Source organism: Struthio camelus, chromosome 2, assembly GCF_040807025.1.
Source record: "Struthio camelus isolate bStrCam1 chromosome 2, bStrCam1.hap1, whole genome shotgun sequence".
Classification (NCBI taxonomy): Eukaryota; Metazoa; Chordata; class Aves; order Struthioniformes; family Struthionidae; genus Struthio; species Struthio camelus.
In genome coordinates, this window is record NC_090943.1 from 100,649,721 (window position 1) to 100,667,929 (window position 18,209).

Genomic DNA, 18,209 nt, shown 5'->3' on the forward strand with positions numbered 1-18,209 from the left:
TCTGTCAAGATTTCATTGATTGAAAATATGCAGATCTAGTGATTTTGCTGAGCATTTGTAGAGAGCACTCCTGCTGGATATTTTTTCCTCCATGGTCTTCAGTTGATTATTCACAGTGCAAAAGATTAAGCAGAGAACTCTAGAAGTGTTTTTTCCCTCGCTCAAAGTACTACCATGTTGCAGAAGGCTAGTAGAAGAGAGAGAAATCTATCAGTTAAAGCCTGATACAGTCCATTCTAAGATTTAAGAGCAGCACGTTTGATCTTCCTATTAAATGAGCTTAATGATAGAAAAAGGACAGTCCTTTGGTCATTCAGCTATTTCCACTTACTGGAGGAACGACTTCTTAGAAAAATACAATATATTGTTCAAATACTCCCATATAAATGGTCTCTCTAACTATCCAAATACATTGTCTATTGTCTTAGATCAAACATGGCTCTCATTCTTAAAGGCACCCATTAAAAGGAGAGTTTAAAATTCTATTTTTTAGAAAAAGTTCAAAATCTTAAAAGACTAATTATTTGCGCAATCATCAAGATCAAACACTGCTGAAATAAAGACTTTAACTGGCTTATCTGGTAAGAGCTGTGCTCAAAGATTGCAAGGGGAGAAGGGACTAGTAAGATAATCTAGTTTGACCTCGTGACCTTAAGTTTTGGGCATTTCACTGGTACAGATTTTTTTCAGCTGTTCATATAACTAGATGGAAAAGTGAATAAAACCATAAAAGAACACAACAGACTACATAAACTTGGAAAAAATAAACCACATGTTTTCATGTTTCTTTAATCTGTACATTTATAGGCAAGGCTCAATACTTGGATAGTATCAGGTCCTCCGCTGGTGCAGTTAGTGCAGCTCCACTGAAGCTTACAGATGTCATTTTCCATTAGACGAGAATCTAGCCCAAAGAGTTTCCAAATGTGAGAGAAAACTAAGAAAATACAAAAGTGGAAATACTTAGAAAGGCTAATTTGTAAAAGACTCTAGGTAAAATAAATAATTTCCAAAGTCTTATTTTTTTGTCTACTGTCACTTTTACAGCAAGTGCTTAGGATTGTGTTCAGCACGCCAGTTTTCAGCAGGACAGGAGAGAGAAGCTAAGATGCATTTTTTTGTGTGTGTGTCTCTTCTAATCTGTTTGAGCTGTCTGATGTCTTCATATCTAATACATTCTGGATCTTTGATCTGAGTTAGAGGATGTATCAAGGAGAAATGATGATTCACTGGAAAAAAGGATATCCACAGGGGAGCCAGTTACCCAGTCCAGCAGAATTAATCAGCATTAGGTGTGTGGGCTTTTATTATGAAACACTGTAAAAAGAAAGAGTCATAGATGATTATGGGTATGGGAATAAACAAAGAAAGAGAGAGACACAATTTTAAACCTCTAAGCATCAAAAATGGTTTCTGAACCACCCACCTGATTTGTTGGTGGAGCAAAACCATCCACTGTGCAGATGAAAATATAATTTTGGCTTTGCAGATTCCCTGTTTCAACATTTACTTATGTTCTGGCTCCCAGAATGGTTTGCAAACCAGACACACACCTAATGCTAGGTAATAGCGCTGAATACGGAAGGCTGCTGTCCTGCGCCTGAGCAACCAAATAGCCTGGTTACAACGTGGTGATCTCTGGGGCTTGCCTCTGCCTTGTACCCTCATTTCTGTCTCCCTCTTTCTTGAATTTTGGCCTAGTTTCTGCCCAAGAGTGCCTGCAGCTCACCTAGGCTACAGCATGGGTGGTTGGAGCAGCCTCCTGGGGAAAGGGCATGCCTGATGGAGGTGCACGCTCCTTCTCCCAAGGAGAAGGCTCTCTCTTGGGAGAAGGAGCGTGCACCCTGCTCGCTCGCTCACCCCTGCTCCAGCACGGTGCCTGGCTGGCGAGGAGAGAGCTTGTGCCACACAAGCACGCTTCAGCCTCCCACAGGAAGATGGTGACTGCATCCATCTTTGCAATGCTCTGGCTGAATGTCCGAGGGCACCACCAGCATGCTACTGTCCCACTTGTACATAGCAAGTGGGCATCACCATTTCCTTTCTCTTGACATTCACATTTTCAACATGAAGCCCCTTTGTGTAAAGGATGTGACAGTACTCAGGCTCAGGAGTTTTTAACATTAGCAGAAAACAGAATTGTAGGAACTTTCAGTTTAAACAGGTAGTTTTGATTTCATGTATTCAGACATATCCTGGTTGTAAGGGATGAGAAAGGGGGCAGTCTGAAGACCATGACTTTGCACTTAGTCCTTTTTCAAAATCTGGCCTCAAGGCTTTTAGCGCCAAGCTTTCTGAAGAAAATATATCTGGTTTTCCAAAGTCAGATTGTAACCTAGCTCAAAAAATCCCACCAGGAAGACAGTACCCATGCACTTCCTCCTAGCCCTGCACACCATGGGTGGCTTTGCATTGAGAGCAGACAAGCAAAGCAGGCAGAGCTCGCTGCTCCTCTGTGTGCCACTGGATGGGGCTTCACGGGGTTGGGGGGGAGCAAGTTATGTGCCAGGACTGTCTGTAGGCATGTGCCACTGCTGCACCCACGCAAGGCCCTGCACTGAGCACCTCCCATACGGGCAGGGAACACTGGCATCATCCCTGCTCATGCACAGCAGCCCCAGCACTTCTGTGACACTGGCAGACGGATACAGCAACAGTGCGTATGCACTTGGCACTGTGCCCACGCGCGTGCAGCGGTCACTCCTATCTCACACGTGCTTCTTGGGGAAATGCCTTTTGGAAAGCGGGCTGCTGCTGTGACAGGGACAAGCCTCATGCAAGCCTCAAATGAGAGGGCTGCGAACTCACTTCCATGGCTGCTTCTGGAGCAGTGAACCAACAGCTTTGGGACTGACTCTGAGCCAATGATTTCATACTCTAATAGCCAATAATTTAATGAGACAGCTGTGATATCTGAGATGCAACTGATACCTATGTCAAATAATATTACATATTACTGTCTTTTGTTTCTCAGAAGGAGGAATCCAATTATAAGGTATTTGGGAACAAACACCAAAGTACCTTATAGGTGAACGACTTGCAGTTGGCTTAGATGGAACTTCTAAAGCACAAGAAGGATGTTTTAACCACATAACTTAACAGAAAGACGAAATGCTAGGGTTATTTAAATTTACAGACTGCTTTCATCTGGCCTTTTTCCAGCATAAATGCTTCATCCTTAGTAATGAATTTCAAATATAGTACAGCCACAAAACCAAACAGGCCTTAACATTTGACCTTACTGGGGAAAACAAGCCTACTATTACCAAAGAAAACTAAGCACGCCTAGCTAATTGACTGATCTTAGGACAGTTTTCTTTCCGTGACTGAACCTTAGGAATGTAAAGCCTTGTCATCTTTCGGTTAACATGGTTTTCTTAGATCTCATGTGGAGTATCTGAAAGTTACCATCCGCTACCTACTAACATTAGTAGTCTCGCCAGTGTAGAGAGGAGAAGTGGGGGTGGCAAACATAACACCAGTAACATTTTTGCCATAGGTTTTTCTTGATTCAGCATTTTTAGAACAAAGCATGAACATTAAATCAAATAATTACATGCTGTTACGTCCCTGTTGCTGTTCGCCCATCTACCCACAGACATTCCACTGTAAAATTATCTAATAATCAATCTGAAGTGTTTTAACACAGCTTGTTTTTATCCTAAGCCAACGACAGAGTTAGCAATCCAATGTCTAGGCCTATGACAATAGTGTCATCCTCAAAGATATAAGCCATAAATCGTTTCTGTGATCTAAGTCATTAGTCCCTGCCATTTAGTAGATCATTAAAAAGGATCATTGGTGGATATTGAGGACCCTTGCAGGCAAAGGAAAATCCCTAAGACATCGAAAGACAATTCTAGTCACAGGGTTTTTAAGACATTCATAATTTAACATACACAAAAAGAGACTGATCAGAACAGTCAGTCAAGATGGATGACACCTATTGCCTATATTATAAATCATGAAAGCAAAGTAAGGATTCCCTATTATAAGAAATGTAACTGGTCTCAGAAGATCTTTCAAAAGCAGCAGAACCAATGGCCTTTCAGATAAATCAGCTGAAGGCTATCTTGAGCAAATACTCTTAAAGGTAGACTGTTTAGTTTCACTGGCTTTTGGTGAGTCAATCATGTTAAAACTGATCATCTTTTACTCCATTTTGATGAAACTGTTCATATTAAACATGCGTTTGAAAGGTAATTTTCAGGTTTAAAGTGAAGTGTTTGTAAGACCTTAGTGAGTGTTGTCTTGTGAAAACAAAGACTTTTAGGATAAGCACTCTAGTGACAGATTCATTTTATACTTTGCTTAACATACATGGCAATAAAGTCAAGGTGAGATAAATCTTCTTATTCAGAACCAATACAGAATGTTTTGCTAAGCATAAGGCATGGTATATTTTTGTTTCACAGTATCTTTGTTTTTGGGATGATCCAGGCTCTGTTCAGTTCATATTGTCTGAGATGAAAAGTATGTGACATGCATTTGAATTTGTTTGTATGCAAAATGCTCGTCGGACTTTCTGACAGTAGACTGGCTCAAGCGGACTGCCTGTGTGCTGATGTAGCCTCAGAGCATAATTTACAGCATCCTGAAAGCTACAACAAGTTATTTGATAGTTGGAAGGTGGAAAGTGTAAACTGCAGCAGTAATCAATGCAGGACAGGTCATTCCTGCTTGGACCCAGCAGGTTTTTTTTTTTTTTTTAATTTCAGCTATGGCCCAGAGGCTGGCAGTTGCGTCTGGGTGACCAAGGGCTACAGAACAAGAGGATCTGAGTCCAGTTACAGCAAAAGTGGCTGTCTCTGAAGGGTCTTGTCCTAAAGAGCAATGGGTAGATCATGCTGCAACCTATTAAAGCCCAAACAGGGAATGCAGACACATTTTTTAATAAAGTCCCCATTCCCAAATCAATACTGTACCTAGACAGTAGGAGTTTCAAAATCAGACCCCAAAATGTTACTGACAAACATCACACATTGCCATGAGAAATTTAGGTCCGTGCTGAAAGAAGAGGGCTACAGGCTACTGATTTATTCTTTCTGTGGTCAAGGTTTTTGGAACATAACAGAGAAGTATCTGTATGGGTCTCACAGAAGTTGACCACACCATGTCCTTACCGCAGCTGCCCAAGGGGCATTTGTGCCCAGCTTTGTACCCTCCTGCTGAGAACTGGTTGTACAAAGCTGTCAAACTTTGCCTGGTTGCAGCTGAGGCACGGAGGAGCAACACTTGCCCTGGCCTTTTAATGTTTCAAACAGCTGTGCTGGATTTGCCAAAAGGTGTCTGACAGAGTTGTTAAAGGTTGATCCTTGAGTAAATAGCCCCAGTGCTATTTACTCTAATTCAGCTGTGACAATTTACACCCTCTGAAGAGCAGCCTAATCCTGCACTGGCAGAGCTCTGAAATACTCGTTACTGACTTGAACAGAAGGATCCCTGCGGCAAGGGGAATGCGATTTTCCCATCGTTTATGACTCCAAACAAGAAAATGAAGACAGAACACAATTCAAAATTAAAAGAGAACAAGTTAGAATTAAAACATAATTGCTAACACAGTGATGGTATGCATGCACCAACACAGGACACCCATATATGCTGATATAAAATTAAAGTGAAACTGATTGATAGACAGTAACAAAGGAAAGGTAAGGGTTTTAACCTCTCAGGTTGGGTCACGGTCCTATTATTTTTTTTTCCTGTTGCCCAATGTTGTAGAGGCACCTGAAGGAGCATCTGTTCTAAAACACATTAGAGGGAAGGGAAATAATACAATGCTTGGGAAAACAAATACCCATCTTCTAGAAAAGAGTGATTTCCTCCCACTCCATTCAAACAAGGTTAGATATAACTGTAACTATGCACTAATCTTTTCATTATTAGTGGAGTTCCTTTTTCAAACACTAGCTCACTTGTGCTGTCTGGCTATGTGTGGTGATCGCTCACTATGAGTTGTCCTGATTGACCCATTCTCTTCGTCCTTTCCCTCTATTTTATTGCTATTAACTTACCAAGCGACACACGTCTTATCATTCCTCTTTATGACACATCTGTTGACTTGTCATTCTTCTTCAAGATACCTCTATTCTATCTCTTGACCTTGATGTCTTCAAAGCACCTAGAATAGAAAAGAGGCACATGTCGATAGTCTGATTCACCAGGTTGAACACTGTGTTAAATTAGTGACTTCTTCTATGCTACTATACCAGTACAATATTCTCTGGAATTAATCCCTAGAATGCGAGCACATGCACACTGCTATCAAGTAAATATTTAAGATATGTATACAGTAAATCTCTGGAGTTTCTAAATGGTTAGTAAAATCAGGACTTTAGGGCATGTGGAACAGCAATTTCTTACTGCTTATTAAATCCAGAGAAATAGTAATAACTGTGATAGCTTTCAAAATTCTGGAGATAGTTTTACTTTGCTGAAAACCTTTCTGATCCAGTCATCTTTTTTGGTCAAGCTGTAGACAAATAGGCTCAAATGAATTAGCACAGTTCTAGTTTGTTTGCATGCGTCCATTTTACAGAAGCTAAAACTAAGGCAAAGTTTCTTGCGCTCAGTAAATTCGACAAGGAAGTTTCACCTGATTCCACTAGCAAAGGTCAGGTTCAGGCTCTCGAAGCATGTGAAACGCAGCAGTGCTTTTGTAACTTCGGCTGGTTCAGGTAATTTCACATATTCAGTATAAATGATAATGATATAAGACACATTGACATCACTACATTTTTATAAAAAGGAACATACAAATGCACAGTGACATTTTACATACACAGCGGTTGTACATAAGACACTCACAAATTTGAGTCCGACACTGCGGGGTGCTGAGTACTCTTAACTCTCATGAACTTCAATTTGAGCTGAGAGTGCTTAGTAGTTCAGGTGATTGGACCCTCAATGAAGTTCTATACAATAAGGAAATATATGAACATTCATGTCTGAATTGAGAGTAATTTCTCCTTTCTAGTATGTGTGTTTCTAATTGCTGGATTAGTACAATTGGCTGATAATCATAGTAACATAAATGATTTTTTGGTACTGAAGTACTCTTTCTAAAAGTTAATAAAGCTCACTCAACATCGCCTACAGTTTTACAACACACCTAATGGAATAATGCAATGAGTATAATGTGAGGGTAGTACAAAAGCAGATGTAAAATTAAAAATGGATCTAGGATATTGCTTTTCTTCAATATGAGCAATATGAGCAATACGAGGTATGAATTACTTCTCTGAGCTGGTTACAGGAGTTAATCTGTGAACAACACAGCCCAGCTCACATTCAATTTTACTGCTATTTTTTTCAGGATTTTCTTCCCACCCTTTTCCTCCAGCTATTTTATATGCACTCATCTTTATTATTTCCTAAAGGTGATCATTCTTTTAATTTACATCTTCTTGTTTTCTACTGGAATTTGGTTGTTAAAATGTTTTTATAAACTTACTGTAATAACACGATGTAGGGGCACAGGAGAAAAAAACCAACTGTATGGAAAAATTAGAGCACAAACCCTGGGTCAATTCAAAACTTTCAGGAATGCACAGCCATATATCATGTGAGAGTATTAACTCTTGAAGTAGTTGAACATATGAGACATTTCTTGGTAACTCTAAAATGCTTTCACTGTGTATAAACACATTTTTATTCAATTTCATTATTCTGGTATCCTTCCATGTCTTGTATGCCCATAATGATGAGTTGTTGAAATAAGGGCACATTCACTGTACGTGTAAAACTTCTTTTTTTTTTTTTTCTCTGAATGAGTAAGACAAATCCATATTTAGGGAGAAATTAGGTTTGTCGAGCTGTAAATAAAGATTTCCTGAAATGAAGTTTCATCACACGCTGCTGGTAATGGGTAATGCCAAATTCTCGTTACAGCAGTGGCATTTTTACCAACTCTATGGCAGATCTTGCAATTAAGAACACACGAAGAATTATTCCTTTCTTGCTCAGCAATATTTCAATTTCAAAAAGTGGCTTTACAGTTCAAGATTACAAATAAAAAATATTTCATCTTGACCCTGTTGCTATTTTCACTTAGGGAAGTTTTCAAGTTTTAGTGGAAAACATTAGGCTGATGGATGCTCACTATACCAAATGTTGAAGGAGTCCCTCTCCATTTCATCATCATTGGATGTTTTGAAATGGAAGGTTTTGCTCCAAGTGAGCCTGAAGAATGTACTCTCTCACTCATGGCAGGTGAAATCATGTGGGCATACACCATCACCAAATCCTTTCAATTTGAAAGCAACTGGAACAGCACTAAAATGAATGAGTCCAGCGCCTCTCCAACTACTAGGCTGTATCAAGAAGGCACAACATAAGCAATGGTAAAGTCAGTAAACAAAATTTTACTGTAATATTTCATAACACAGATACTGTATTTCTCTTTTAAGTGTAAAGCTACCGTCTTACACAAGAAAGATGGACAGACCCTTCTCCAAGACTAATATGGATACAATAAATATGGAGTTTTACATACTAGATCTGTACACAGAAACTTTGTCCCACAGCCATAAAAATTTACATTTAACAGTGCAACATATAATTTAATCCTTTATTTATCTGACATAAGATGTTTACTTACTAAACACAAGCAACTACCTGGTTTTAATATACATATTTTATATATATATATTTTATATATATATATTCAACAATCTGTACAGGTTTCTAAACATAAAACTCCAAAAAGGCACAATCGTCTATACAACATGTACAAAAATGGCTGGAGCTGACAAGAAACAACAATTATTGGTCAAGAGTTCATGATTGCACAAAGATTAGTAATGGGTTTGTGTCAGAAAAATGTGCTTTAAGGAAAGGAAGGTTTGCAAAGAAACCTGTAAGTGTTATAAAAAAATAAACACGATGAAAAACAAAAACTAGGTTGCTATTATAAGTCTATCCTCATCGTCACTGCTGCCATCACTAAACTGCACCGTATTTTGCCTTCGGGGCAATCCTGTTGGCCTGTGTACCTGTCTATCTGGAGAGACAGTTCGATGGACTGGGGACTTGGTTAGAACGTCAGAATTCACCTTCACGCAGGGCTCTGCTGTGGAAGCCCGTTTGACCTGAACAGAAGAGACATCACACTTTGGCTTTATGTGATTTGCAAGGTCAGTCTTTTCCATGTCTGCTTTCCCTGGGCCATCGGGTCTTTCATAGTCATTCAGAGGGGCAGGTTCTGAAAGGCTCTTTACATTGTACCGCTGGACACTGGGTGCCACCTGAGGAGAAGCAGCCCTGGCGACCTGACTGATGTCAGGTGCAGGGAAGTTTGCAGGAGGCAGCTCTTGTTGAACATCACAGGCTTTGTTATTTGAAGCTGGTGTTTCAGAAGCAACTTGTCCATCAACGCTTACTGGGCTGACGGAAGGGATTAAAGTAGGCAATGCTATGTTCAGTATTTGCAAGCCTGGAATGTGCGTCTGAGGGCTGGGATTGCTCTGTGGAGAAGCACTGGCAGTCAAAACTTGTAGGCCCACGGCATTTAGAGTAATTCCTGAAGGGCGTATCTGTGGGGCTATGTTTGTGTTTGTCAGGCCTAAGATATTCACTGTCTCCATGCCTAAGGGGGGAAGAGGCTGTAAGCTTGGCGTACTGAGACTCTGGATGCCTGGCACGTTAATCTGACCTATGGGAATACATGGCACAACGCTGTTTACTTCAGCAACTCCTATTGGATTTGCAGTGCCGGAGACCACACAACCCGTGTCGCCAAGAGCACTTGTAGTTCTGTGAATCACGCTAACAGCAGGAATAGTGAGTTGCACTGGCCCCGCCTGAATTGGTACAAATGTGGAGTACGTGGCCAGGCCAGCAGGGACCACCTGAATTCCTCCTACTGGTACCATGCCATAAGGTGTCTTGGTTTGCTGCTGTGAATGCAGAGGAAGGTGACTGAAGAGATGAGTCTGAGCAGCTCTCAATTCTGTGGCATGCTGTGGGCACCCAGGTAGCTTCTCTTCTTGAGTTTCAGCATAGGGTGATGAGCCGGTCGTCTGCATGCTCCGGTCCACTGGTGATGAGGGAGAGCTGACAGAGGATGTGCTCTGGCAGAGAACAACAGAGACATGTAAAAATGATGGCTACCGCTATCCTTACATTAAATGAAAACACAAGGTAGCTTGGAATGCTTCCCACCCCCCCACCCTCCCCTTTAGAAAACAACAACAAACTGGTTCACAGTATATACTGCCCAGCTTGAACAATGAACTAATTTCCTTCCTTTCTTTTTCCAACTCACTTCCCACTTCCTCACCCACTAATTGAATTTTCCTCTCATAATTATCTTAACTACTTTCTCTTGAACACTAGTACTCAAAACCACTGCTGAATACCCTTCATACCCGTTTTTTAAGGAGGAAAAAGGTTTTGGAGAACTGTTGATTGTAGAAGTCATCTCAAGGAAGAAGGTTAAATAAGCTGCCGTTTTTCATGTACGAGGCTCCCTTACTGGAGGCATCTATTCAGCTGCAGTAGTAGCACTGCAGCCTGTGAAAGGCAGAGATAACATCACAACACATCTGTCTGTATATGATTCTAATCTGGAGAACAGATGAGCAGTAATAAAGAGAGAAGGATGACAACTGTAGAGCCCTCAGAGGCTGAAGTGATGGAAGGATATTGGAGTGAGATGTGGGACCTACTATTTATTCTTGCCTCAGCTTGCCTTGACTTGGTGCACAAACCTAGACTAGTAATTGCATTCATTGCAAATAATTGTCCCTTTCCTTCTCATATAGTCTGTTAATGACCTAGGCTGCCAGCAGCTCCTTTGCTAACAACACCTACAGCAAGAAGTCTTAAATTGCAATTACAATCTCTCAGGCCCACCTGTTCTGAAATGTTACAGTCAAATTATTGCGAATGTGATCTCTTTTTAGTTTTAAGCATATTCATAATACATAAAGAGTGGTGTGACCTTCCTTATATAGTCCTAAGCTGTAATTCTATGGCTTTGACCAAATCTCTAGAGCAGGCACAAGAATGAAGTACTAATAAAAATGCTTTTGAAAAGCACTAGTGGGAAATGTATTGGTAAAAGGAGAAAATAATTTAAGGACTACTCAGTGTCATCCAATCTAAATGGGAAGCTAGGTGACAAAAGGAAGTCCAAATCTTTGTCAGAGTTAAGATACTGACTGACATCTTGCAAGATCTCCCGATCAACTGGTATGGACGCTCCTGAAGCAACATATAGCTTTCCTGAAACTTCTACCCCTTGTCTCGATGGCTAGAAGCTGGATCCACAAATATTCAAAATGGAAATAGATTGTAGACATCAGACCCACAACTACCGCCTCTTTTTGATCTGGGAAATGAGGAGGTCTAGTAAGTAACACTATTGCCTTCTATTACTTACATGTCTTTTTTATGTTAATGTAGAGAATTATTAGAGCTATATTAATAAAGACCATTTAACGTTTTTAATTGTGTGAATATTTTCTTGAGCCTTTAGTGGTTCTATTTGAGGAGGGAGTAAATTCAGCCAAATTTTTTTTTTTTTGGTAACTACTGGCAACAATGGAAGGACAAAACCCAAATACTGTGATCCTATCTTTTGTGGTAGGTGTCTACAGTGGTCCGAGACCACTGCATTTTATTCCCTGTCATGCCACAAAATTGCTTGAACTTATGTTTGCCACATGGACTCAGAGACCTTATAAGTAGGCCTTAACATTTGCCAGACAATGAAATATGACAATATTTTTTCCTATTTCTCCTTGTTGACGCTTCATTACCTTAAATTTGTAAAAAATAAACACAGTAGTACAGATTTCAAAGAAAAACCAAGCCAATAAGTACTTAAACTATAATGAGATTTTACTTACTGTTTATGCTTTTGAAAATTTCCTGCTGCTTATTTTTCTGTAACTGCACCCATATAATATTTGTAAATATTGCAATCATCACTGAAAAGGCAGTAATCACTCCTATATTAAAACTATAGAACATTATACATCACATTTTTCTGAGCATTACTCTGGAAAGCTCTAATGCCTTCATGGTTTGCAATAAGAATTCAAAACCTTTAAGAGATACCATTAGCGTCAATGAGGTATGTGACTGCACTGTCCCCATTAAAGTCCATTAAAATATAGCCAAATTGTAAAACGCTGAGCACCTGCCAGTTCCCTCTGTGATTTCCTCAGCAGAGTTTTACAGACACTAGTTGAAAAAAATTACTGAATATTCCTGCAGCCTTGTACATAGACTGACCTAACCTTTCTGCACGCTCTAAAGAGCCAGATGTCTAGAACGAGCATGGGCAAAACTGATCCTGGTCCTATTAAAATAGTCTCTCAGTTTGGAGAAAAGCTGCGAGCACTGGGAACTCAGGTCTCAGTTCTGTGCTTGTCTCTCCTTTTGTTACTGTGCAAGGGCAATTTCCCAGTTTCCTTGAACATATGGTGCTCTTTCCAATTCCACTACTAAGCATATTTGGAGGAGAGATAAGCAATTGCACAATTTTTTTACAGTGATAAGGCAAAAACCTTTGGGACCAGATTAATTTCCCTCGGGAGTTACCAATGATTCTATCTCTGTATTTCAGAGTGAAAAGACTTCTATCACTTTCCACTGAAAACTTCACAACCACGAGCATATGCTCATTCTACAAATCTGTTATAGCCCTTCCTTCTTGTAAGACAGTCTACCAGCTCCAAATTTTAACTGAAATGACCATATTACAATTAATCCTTCAGGGAAAATGCAATCGAAATCACGCTATTTTAAAAAGCAGTGCTTCTACTGTGCTGTTGTTTCTGTAGTTCTACACATTTATGCTTCAATTAGATGCATCAGCCAACAACTTCAAGAATTAAGGGAGAGACAAGCATTTTGATCTTTCCAAAATAATCTTTAAAAGAAGGATCTAAAATCCCCCTCTCTCCACCAGAATCCTACCTTTGTAAGAACCATAGTTGACATCAACGAATGTCCCAAGGCTGCCTCTGGATCCGTGTAATCCACTGACATCTGACGACCTGGAGATCTAGGAGCAGCTTCTGGGAGGGTAGCACTAGCACTCCTGGGACCTACTCCTCTCTCCTGAGCTTTATCATCGTGTGCTTCCTGATGGGTGAATTCTACTGGGGACCTGGAGTTCCTGCTAACAGACTGTACCGTGCTAAGGACGGTCATCTTTGTTAGCAATGCCTTTGGCAGACCATCCATAGAGTCTGTGTGAACCCCTGCAAAACAGTCCGGAAGTCTGATATCTTCATCAGCACTTGTGGCATCCTGCAGGCTGTTTCTAGATGGGTGATGCTGGGGGCTGGCTGTAACTGAGGGCGTTGTAGATAGGACTGACTCAGCTTGGCTGTCTTCATCATCATCATCATTGTCATTTTCATCCTCATCTGGACCATCGGACTCCTCCACATCAAATCCTGACCGTTCATAACTGAATCTTTGCTTCTCACCTGCAAAAGTGAGGATGAGAAACTAAGCCAATGAAGGTCCCACACTGACTGGGAAAAAGGTGAGAGGGAGTAATGAGAAACACTGAAAAGACACGTTGAATGTCCATTGTTCTGTCACTTTCCACTGCATCAAAGCAGCAAGGCAGATTTTCCTTTTTTGAAACATACATATGCATATGCATTTTTAAAATTATATTTCATGTATATAACTAATTATGCACTTATACAATCTTCTATCTTCTGCCTCTGTGCTGTTTTCAACCTTCTGGGATTGACCGTTTTCTTAAAAACCATCTATAACCATATTATTCAAAGTCACCCTTCATTCTTTCGCTTTGGGAGCAGTGAACAGATTCCTGGTTCATTAAGTTCCTAGTGACGTCACATGAAACTTGTCTGCCAGCCCTAGCAGTGGGATATTCTCTAGCTGGTTCTGACTCATAAGTGGGTGTCCTTGGAGCAAAAAATGAATCACTGCTGCAAAGGTTTTTGAAAGATATAAACAAAAAGACTGGAGGCTGTTAGTCAGGAATCTGTCTCGTTAACAGGCAAAAGAGACCAAAATTAGACCTTACCAGAATTCCTCACTTTGCTAATGTTTTGAAAAGATTATTAACAAATCACCCAAGGAGTCTGAGGAGGCAACAAGGCCCTAATCCTATAAAAACTTACCTATGCATTAAACTACTCATATGAAGACGCCCTACTGAATTCAAGTCTGAAAACTAAACTGGTGCAGATATTTTCTGCTGTCTGGTGGTAAATTTATCTACAAAATACAGCTCTACTGTAGCTTTTCACCTTTTATACCGTAACTTGGAAAGAAAGAAATCTTCTTTAGTAAAGAGACAAAATCCCATCTGCTGTATCTGAATCCAAGCCAGACTGTCTGGGATCATATTTTATAAAAGTCAAAATGCTTTGGATGCACTAATATTTTATATTAGATGAAAAGTCTGTCTGCTGAGCTCTCCAAAGAAAATATCAGCACAAAAATCATTTGGCTCTGCAAAACCAATGATGGCTGGTTGGTTAAAATTTCAGAGATCCTGTTTTACAGAAATTTACAGAACAACTGACCATCAAAATGAATGAATCTTAAAAAAATTAGATCCTTGTGAGTCGAAGAATAGACTACAAATATTTAAGGCTGCTACGTTACCAAGAACAATATATATATATGTTAAATTCTAGGTGAAATTAATGGGTTTAATTGAGCTACATCTCAATAATTTACTTACCATCGTAAGCCTTTATGCTTTCAAATGAGCAGTGCAATTAGGAACAGGACTAATCAATTCTTTAAAAAGAAAACTCGGTAATGACTTAGTCTCTCTTTGCCTTCACAGTAATTTATATTTTAACTAAATATGGAAACTACAGATTTTCCACATTTACTATAGCAGGCATGAACTGAAATGTTATCGAAAATACTCTAAATCCTCCAGGTCATTGGAATGATGCTAATAAAAATATGTATTTTTTATTTTTGAATAGCTATCATTTATAATTTTCACCCACAGACAAAACTGTTCAAAGAAGAAAACACATTTTCACAGAAAAATTAATTCAGAAAAGTCCATTCCTAAAATATGGCAAGTAGGATTGTTAAACATCCTATTAACACAACCACATAGAATTATTCAACATTTTTTCTCCATACTTCTGTCATTTGTCTTCTTCACACAACCAACATTGTTTTTTCATCATTAATTTGTAAAGCAAATGATATAAAAAATTTTAACCTTTACATATGTTTTAGTTCTAAACTGAAATAATTGAAATAATTTCCTTCAACGCTTCTACAATAGATCTCACAGACTTCTCCATGTGTTATATCTAAAGGGTGACCTATGTTTTTTTTCCCCCCAACTTATAAAATAATGTGTGGGGCCTTACAAAAGTTTTGGGTCTCAGTCTGGACTCTCTCCAAATTTAGTCTCTTTGTGGGGATACCCTTCTCTTTACCAACATCACATAATTATCCTCTGGAAAATCCTACTATTTCTTTTCTCTCTCTTTTTGCATACACAAATCACATTTTCTGTGAAAGCTCATGTCAATCATGAGTGGTAATCTCTCCTAGCAAGAGAAACTACCTGAAGCAATTAGACTGACTTGTCACACCTTTAAAGCAAGGAAAACATATGATCAAACATGCCCTGATTTAATAATAAGAAAGTATCTTTTCCAAATCAACATTTAAAAATGCTACAGGGTTTACTAGAAAATATTGTTTATTATACGAATTTTCTGCATATATCTCAAGCTTCTAGAATAAAAACATGGAAAGGGAAAGGGGAACCATGTGCGGGATACAGATTCCTTGAATGCAGGACTCTGTGGGATTTCATTTCCCTCTATTGTTTCCCTGTTTACCTCCACCCTTTATGAGTTTGCCAGCTTCTATTTAAGTGTGGTTACCTGGAGCCAGAGCCTGCAATGTAGGCGAGGTGACAGCAATGAATGTGGTTCCCGTACTCCCACACTTCCTTGAAACATCAGATGAAAGAATTCCCAATTTGCTTGCTCTGGCAATGCAAAAAGCAGCACTGTCTTTTATATATATGTGTGTGCATGTTTGCTGAAATGAGAGGCTTCTAAACTTTTGTAGTTAGTAAGTGCTTTAAGCCTGATTGTAAATTAGCGAAGCTGGGAGAGGAGCGGATTCAGGAGTTCCTGCTTTTGTTTTAAGTGGAGAAAGAACCAGGCAGGTTATGGGCTGTCTCTTGTTGGAGGTATTAAATGGAGGCTGTGACCACTCCTTGCAGCGAAAGGCAATTGGCACTCTTTTCCAAGCATGGCCTTATTAACCAAGGACTACTGGCCCAGTTCCACGTCGATAATTGTACTCAGCCTACTGAAGTTCCTGTACATTTTAATTGGGGAAAAAAATTAATTCTTTGCTTCCTATCTTAAACTACGTACAATTATAGCCATATGTTTAGGTAGGTGATATATATATATAACTAGCACTGACTCAATTTCCAAAGGACACAAAATAACTTATGTGTTTAACTTCGTATGAGGTTATAGAGCAGTATGGGATATTTTAGAATGAAAGATATAGCATAAATTTAAAGGCCGCCAGCATATGAGGAAATAGTTTTGGGTGTGAAAATTTCCAGGCAAAAAAGAAAAAAAAAAAGAAAAAATTTTCACACATAACAAAGAAGGTTCTTTTCCTTCAATACACGCCTGATCCAAAGCCTCTGCAAGTCAGTCTGCACATACTCTTCAGCATGGCAAGGCAGCTGCTATCAGTGCAAGCACCTTAGTGGGACACTGCCAGGGTGTGCTCACGGAGCACTTCCTTAGCAACACTAGATGTTTCTGATTTCTACCCCTTTGCTTAGGAAGCTTCTGAACATTACTAAAAACATGTATCCAAACCCCTATGCATACTCGCTCTGTAATTCTCATGCCTGAAGAACACTCCGAAGCTGGTCTGCTTCATGAAAGCTCCTTCTCTTTCAGCTTTGCAACTCCAATCATTTTAATGCAAACACTGTTGAAACAGCATCAATTTTTGGTAGAGTCCTTTGGAAGAACAGGGAATATCTTCCATTCTCTGTCAACTGATGTAATCTTTTCTTTTAAACCCTTAGAAAGACTATTCTTCCTGGACCTCACAGTAAAACTTGGAACTTTTGGCTACACGCACGAGCATTTCAAAAATTAAGAACAGCTGGGAATAAAGGTTTAACAGAAATGCTGACACAACCTTTGATTAGGGATTTTGCTAGCATTCCAGCTATACTTATATTGAATAAAATTTAGTTTTTAATCCTATGCATTAAAGTGAGTGCCTAAAAATCACAAGCAAGAGTCTTTTTACTCTTTCATGTATTTTGTCCTTGGTCCTTACTTTGTCAATCAGATCAGTACTTTGTTTGTAGTGTTGATGAGTAGGTTGGCTAAGGCTCTATTATGCTGACATTTTACCCCAAAGCAAGAAAGCTTAAAGTGTTTTAGCACAGAAGCATTAGTTCAAATTATCCGCATCCTAATATGCCCATCAGTAAAATGCCTAGGGCTGACAAGTCTATGCGCTCCTTTTACCAATTGTGATGCTACAAATTAGACAATTGAGACAGATCTTTCTACGTACTTTAAAGTTCTTTATTTCAAATGTTTTCCTACAGGAATCCTGATTATACATGGCTTTAGCAATACTCACCTAATTATTCTCACAATATGAGGTTCTTCAAAATCTAAACTTACAGCTTTTATTTTAATTAAGGTGTTATCACCAATTAGCCCATCACATGACCAGACTTTTCCAGCCCTGATGCTACAGACCTAGCAACTTCTGCCTCGAATCAAGTAACAAAGTTCAATGGCTTATAACTTGACCACATTTGGGTAGATATTCACCTGAAGAGCAAAAGGTTCATTTTCATTCATTCATCTGCAGGAAGATGGCTGAAAAATCAAAGTCCAGACAACTGAGAAGATAAGTCCAGACCGTTTAGCCTTGCAAGTTCATAAGCAAATGTAAACAGGGGTTTATGGAAATTGTTAGGTAGCCTAACTATAGCTATCACTACTAGCTCTGTTTTTACAGATTAAAAACACATCTTACTAAGTTATCTGCTGCTCTGTCCATTGTCTATTTCGAGCCTTGACTCTGTCTGTATTAAATTTATTAGCTTTTAGCACCTGAGTTTTAATTCAAAGTAAGGTTTATCAGCTCAAACTGTGACTGGATCTGCACTTATTGATTAACATAATATATAGGATAAAGCTTTTAATAATAAAGCA

At 39.3% G+C, this 18,209-nt stretch overlaps 1 protein-coding gene across 14 annotated transcripts in view; it reads right to left on the reverse strand.

The window, feature by feature from the left end:
- Nucleotides 1-761: 761 nt before the first annotated feature.
- Nucleotides 762-18,209, reverse strand: part of HIVEP1 (HIVEP zinc finger 1) — a 130,840-nt gene continuing 113,392 nt past the window's right edge. For 13 of the 14 annotated variants that reach the window (XM_068931848.1, XM_068931840.1, XM_068931850.1 and 10 more), the window contains 2 exons: nt 12,928-13,445; nt 8,344-10,070 (listed from right to left, as the gene is read on the reverse strand). In XM_068931848.1, the coding sequence (XP_068787949.1) occupies nt 8,898-10,070; nt 12,928-13,445 (1,691 nt within the window). In that variant the 3' untranslated portion in view covers nt 8,344-8,897. Of the gene's footprint in view, nt 1,318-6,014; nt 6,122-8,343; nt 10,071-12,927; nt 13,446-18,209 lie in introns of those variants that run through there. The other variant, XR_011139067.1, reaches the window with a different exon arrangement.